We start from the raw sequence: 5,921 nt of genomic DNA on the forward strand, positions 1-5,921 counted from the left end.
CTTAGCAATATTTGATTTGTAAAATATGAAATATTGGCAAAAACACACTTCCATTTTACTGATAATAATTTAAGAGTTTTTCAGTCAGTGGTTTGGTCAAAAAAGTCTGAAAATGGCAAAGAAAAATTATTTTACTTAAAATATTGGAGGGAAAAAAAAAGGTTTTTCTTGATAAATCGATAAAATTGAATTGGCTAAATTGTCTCATTACTCATCAGTAAAACTAACAAAGTAATCGTACCACATTGGGTGTAATGTAAAGTTTTAATCCAAATGTAGCACAAATTTGAACTGAATTTACCAGAAAGTTGGTTTGATTTTTTATAAACCATTAATGCAATAATGAGATGAGAAATTGAGCTAGCAGATGGCGCTTATTCTCCAGTTGGGTGCCATTAAACCATTGCAGGAGAATAGTTTCATTTATTAATGTGAGGAGTATTAGAATACATTTTTAGCTTGTTTCAGTGTAAGTTTTACTCACATGCATCTGTCTGGTGTATTCCACCCTCACTTGTCATGTTGTGTTTTTGCTTTTATCGATAACAGTAACTTTGACCTCTCAAAATGTGGTGTTTCAACAGCCCAGTCATAAAAAGCCCCAAAACACAAGGAAGGTATGAAATAAAAAAAGCTATTAATAATAAATAACAAATAAAATTTTTTAATCTGAGTATAGAGCCTGAAATTTGGGAAACAATTTAGGGAATTTAGTTCAACAATTTTTCTCAAAATATGTTCCTCTGTTATGTTTGATTATGTAATGACAATATGTTATTATGGGAATTGTATGGAATCCACTTGTTTGTTTACAATAGGCTAATAAACCGAGACGGCTGTGCGCGGCAGACAATAGACATCTTCCCTCCATGTCTGGTTTTCGGCCACCCTGCTGTCAAATATGACATGGATTTACTGTAACGGGAGATTACAGCTTAACCCATATACCATGGGCTCACTAGTGCTCACTAGGGCTGGTATGCTTTTGCTGAATAATCACACCAGACCAGTGAATGGCATTTGGCCGGTAAGGGCTAATATGTGTGTCCAGATGTTGAATCCCTGCGAAGCATACAGACGCTGAACAAATCACTCTCTAATAGGCTACACAAGACCCGACACATACTCATTAACATTAATCACAGTGTGGACATGCATTTAATGAGGATAAATGGGATTCCTACAGTATCGATCATCATGTGATATAGATGTATAATCCTTGCAGAACCAGAGGAGATTTTATACACGCTTAAAAAAAAAAAAGAAGCAAGTTGCCAATTCAACTTGAAAGCTATATTCTTAATATTTTTCTTTCTGTATTTAGCTTTAGGAAACAATATTTGGTTCAGTAGAAATGAACCAATACTGTATATTAATTTCTTAAGATGCCCAATTATATCATTATTGAATTAATATAAACATATATATTTGATAAAGGTGCCTCAACCACTCACCAAACATTCACCTATCGGCAACATTGTTTTTTACCTACTTTAGGTCATTTGGCAACCAGCATTTAGCAGGAAAACAATGCTATCAAAAGCACCTCTTAACATTTTTAAAGTGGATGTTTAGTGTAGAAAAAAGCAGCAGAACACAGAGGCATAACCGAGGCTGAGGGTACGTGTCAGGAAGTAAATGATATGAATTAAGATAAGCGCCATTATAATATCTAAAGATCAGCCAATCGTGTCTGTGATAACCACTTTCAATTTAGAGCCAAATAAAAACAACTCCATGTTAGAAACCAAACTATTTAAACACCTGACAGCACAACAATAACCCAGTCTCTTACCTCGCTATTTAGTTCTGTCCAGTTTGAGATTTATGCAGACTTAAATCACAACAAGCCTTTCATTTATGCAAAGTTTAGATTTGACCCGACAGCTGAGAAAGGGTGCGATCCTGAGCAACACATCTGTTATCTTTAGTCAGGCGTTAACAGTCCACAATACTGTAGGTTCATGGTCTCAAAGCTCTCTTATTAAGTTCTTATTTTTAATACTTAAAATATTCTCCTTTTATCTTTGTTCTTCTAGATGTTCCGAACTGTGTAGTGAACTGCAGGCAATTATGTGTGGAAGGTTATCTGTGGTGTGCAGTAGTTATGTGAGAAGATGCTTTTAGCCCCTCTCTTAGCTTCTCCTTTGGAAAGCAGTTTGTGGCCTTGTTATACATGTAGCTAATGAAGTTGTTTATTTCTGTGGGTGGATTCTCACGGGTGTATGTTGTCCTTCGGCTCCCTGGTGAGAGCAAAGCTTTTTAAAAGGGTTTGTTGCCTTTTTATATGTTTCTCTGTAATATTTCTCAAAGGTTTTAACTTTTCTATAGTTTGTGATAGCTGAAACTTTAAATATTGCTGATAATGGTCAGCTGAGTTCATTGGAGAACACCTGTGTTCAGCAGATTTAACACAGGTTTACTATTAAAGAATCATTATTAATCTTTATGACTGCCAATGTGTGTGACTTATGCATTTATTTTTTTCTTGATAAATAAGTGTAACCATCTGCACGCTGTGGATTTCTCTGAGATAATTTGATAAGAAGCAACGAACTGAAAAGCTTTAACTCTTACCGTGTACTCCAGACCCCATTGCTCCAGATCCTGTCTTAACTCTGCGGTCATGTTATAAATTGTAATCATTTCGGGCTTCATGCTTGACTTTTTTGCTAAGGCTTTTAACAAGGCATTTAATCCAGCACCACTGTACTGTGCCGTTCGGGACCAGCAGTGAGTGTGAAGACTAGGTATGAGACTCAGGCTATCCTCCAGAAAGCTACAATACTGCTGCTTTACATGAAATCTGTTCTTTTACATTTGAAATGATGATGGAGACAGGAAATTATTACACCTAAAAATTAGGTACATAGTCGACTACAGAGAAAATCGGTATGAAAATGTGGCATTCTTTCATTAATCTATTGCTTTAAATTGTACATAACTCTTTGTGCTGTTTCTAATCAGGTATATTCAAAGTCCTTTGTATCTTGTGTATATTCCTTTATTACAAATCAAGTTCTGGGTGGCTGTTGAGCTGACATTTCTTTAACAATAAGTGTTTTGCATTTAAACATGACCTTTCATTTCAAGTTTAGTAGTAGATTGTTTTTGTCTGTCACACAACTTTACAGCTATATTTAATCAATGGTCTCGAAAGGCCAATACATGTAGCTCAGTCAGTTATCCCTGGTTTGTCAGATGATCTGTAGTGAAGCTGCCATAAGCCAAATAAGGCTGCACTGATATCTAGCTGCCAACAGCAGATCAGGGTTCAAGAACATACTGTTTGACATACGATACCTTATCAGGAAAATTGCTGGTCAGGGGCATATTTAAACTTAAAACATTGGTCAAAATGTCACACAGTGCAGGTACATCTTTTGGGTTTTTGGACACTTTGATTACTACTTTTAGAACAATTAGGGTTTTTAAAGAAGGTTGCTGTTGAAATGCATCACATAAATCAGCCTCCGCCCGACAGACAGGGAGTTTAATGTGTCCTGTGTTTTTTGAGTCTCTTTTTGATGATGTCAGTGTACCATATACTATTGTTACACTAGTTGAAACAGTAGAGCATTTTAGGACAAGGATTAAGCTCACATGAAACACAACATTCAAAGTTTCTCATCTCCATATTCTAACTTACCTAATATTGTGAAGATTGCAGGATTTTTGTGAGAACTTCATCAGAATGAATCACTTCACAGATTTCTCACTGCTCTCATCATTTTTTACTTATTTCATGTGAATTAAAGATGTGCCATATTCATATTCACCTCTGAATAGGAGGTGAATATGAAGTGTATTATAACCTCTTAGTGACTGATCTTTGTTTAAACTAACATTGGTCGATATGGACGATATGACTTTGCTCAAGGACAAACAGTCGATCGTGTGTTAGTATATCATGCTGTGTAGTAATTGTACAAGCTGTCCTTAAAGTGGAGTATACAGTCAGCATCAGCCAAAATGTGCTTCAGCAAACTGTCATTGTCATTGCAGTCGAAACGTCTGCACCAGCACCTATTTTACACCAATGATATTCAGGAACATTTACACCATTTCACTGTATACACTTAATGAGCATTTAGTTGAATACCTTAAATCTGATGGAAAAAATATCATGACCGAACATCAGACTGCTGTGAGGCACGCTTGGACTTTGGCTGTAGCTCAAAGCTGTGGAGTTGACAGAAGGTAATCCCCACCATGTGAGGCCTCGGCCCCAGTTTGGAGGCGGGGTGTGATTCATTCAAATCTGCCGGTGCTATAAAAAGAGGGGAAGTTGCAAGTAACCCAACTTCAACCCACAAGATCGTGGCACAGCTCAATACAATCCAGGTAGTAATTCCAAGTTATAATGAATACTATTAAAGCTATTAAAAATGCAATAGTCTGTCTCGTCTTGCTGCCCCGTTTCCTGATGGCAGCAGTCATGTTTTGGCTGCTTGACTTTTTATGCATAAGGAAAAGGGTTTTCTTCAGGATGAAAGAGCAGGAGGTGGATGCCATAGATCCTCCAGTGTGCATATCGGACTCAAACCGTCTTTTCAGTATGGAGTCACTCAAAGCAGTGTGGCACGGCCATAAACTGGACTTCCTGAAGGCAGCGCATCTCGGGCACGGAGCGCCTAACACCGAAGTTGTTCAGCTGGAGGATCAGCAGCGCAGCCGCATCCTCGATTACGCAAAAGACAAGAGACCGCTCATCCTCAACTTTGGGAGCTGCACCTGACCGCCGTTCATGGCGCGTCTCAAGGCTTTCCAGGGAGTCGTGCAGCAGAACGCAGACATAGCAGACTCTGTAGTTGTGTATATCGAGGAAGCGCACCCCTCCGACGGCTGGATGAGCACTGACGCGCCCTATCAGATACCCAAGCACCGGTGTCTGGAGGACCGTCTGAACGCGGCGAAGCTGATGCACCTGGAGGTGCCCGGCTGCCCGGTGGTGGTCGACAGTATGGAAAACTCATCTAACGCTGCGTACGGAGCTTATTTCGACAGACTTTATATTCTGCAGGAGGGAAAGATAGTTTACCAGGGTGGCAGAGGACCCGAGGGGTATCGAATCACAGAGCTCAGAGACTGGCTGGATCAATACAGAAAAACGCTGGGAAAATCCGATGATCTAGTTATTAATGTGTAGATTAAGTCTCATCTTTGTAGTGCTGTGACGAAAACATAAATGCTGCATTTTTTCAGTATTATAACTCTAATTAGATACATTTTCTCCGCCAATAATGGTGTAAGTGTATTTATTTTTGATATGGTTGGATCGAAGTTTTGTGTTCAACATAGGATACACTACAGTAGGTTATTTCATATCATATTGGACATCTAGACATCCTGTTAGGATCCACCTACAAAAAAAGGTTAGTTTTTCTTTTATCTCAGTCCGTGAACAAAAGTATTTTGTGTCAAAAGTTTGTTTTTATTTTCTTCGTCTAAATGCGCATTTGATGAACCAGCAGGATGAGATGTGTGCATCACTGTGCTCCTCAGTATTTAGTGAAGGTCGGTTTTTAAACGGGCTTAAACCAGAGAACCGATACTGATGTTTTTCATACTGGAGATCATCGTGAAGGTGCTGCTCTCTGCCCTGCATGGCGCGACTGCTTTGTACATATTGTTCCGTTTTATGGATATATTTTTCATACAATAAAATTCTTTGATCTACTCCTTCCTTTGCAGCCAATGTTATTTCAAACTGAATAGTTAAATGTTGTTAGTTGAATCATTTTTCTTTGCATGCAACATGGAGTTTGTGGGTTTCTTTTTATTCTCGTTTTGCAATAATGTCATGCTGTGCGTAGATTTAACAGTAATTTGTTTTTTATATTAAGTAAACAAAAGAATGAATGCAATTTCCTGCACAATAAAACATAACAGGCCTCTTATGAATTCCTCCAGAAATCTTC

The 5,921-nt window shown here is 38.2% G+C and overlaps 1 protein-coding gene across 2 annotated transcripts; it reads left to right on the forward strand.

The window, feature by feature from the left end:
- The first annotated feature begins 4,318 nt into the window (after positions 1-4,318).
- Positions 4,319-5,680, forward strand: dio3a (iodothyronine deiodinase 3a). Of its 2 annotated transcripts, XM_063909255.1 has the most exons (2): positions 4,330-4,344; positions 4,471-5,680. In XM_063909255.1, the coding sequence occupies exon 2, from the start codon at positions 4,490-4,492 to the stop codon at positions 5,147-5,149; it is 660 nt and encodes a 219-aa protein (XP_063765325.1). In that variant the 5' UTR covers positions 4,330-4,344; positions 4,471-4,489; the 3' UTR covers positions 5,150-5,680. The 2 variants fall into 2 exon arrangements, with proteins under 2 accessions (XP_063765324.1, XP_063765325.1); XM_063909254.1 differs by having other exon boundaries at positions 4,319-5,680.
- The last annotated feature ends 241 nt before the right edge of the window (positions 5,681-5,921 follow it).

The sequence above is a fragment of the Eleginops maclovinus genome, chromosome 19 (assembly GCF_036324505.1).
Source record: "Eleginops maclovinus isolate JMC-PN-2008 ecotype Puerto Natales chromosome 19, JC_Emac_rtc_rv5, whole genome shotgun sequence".
NCBI classification, from domain to species: Eukaryota; Metazoa; Chordata; class Actinopteri; order Perciformes; family Eleginopidae; genus Eleginops; species Eleginops maclovinus.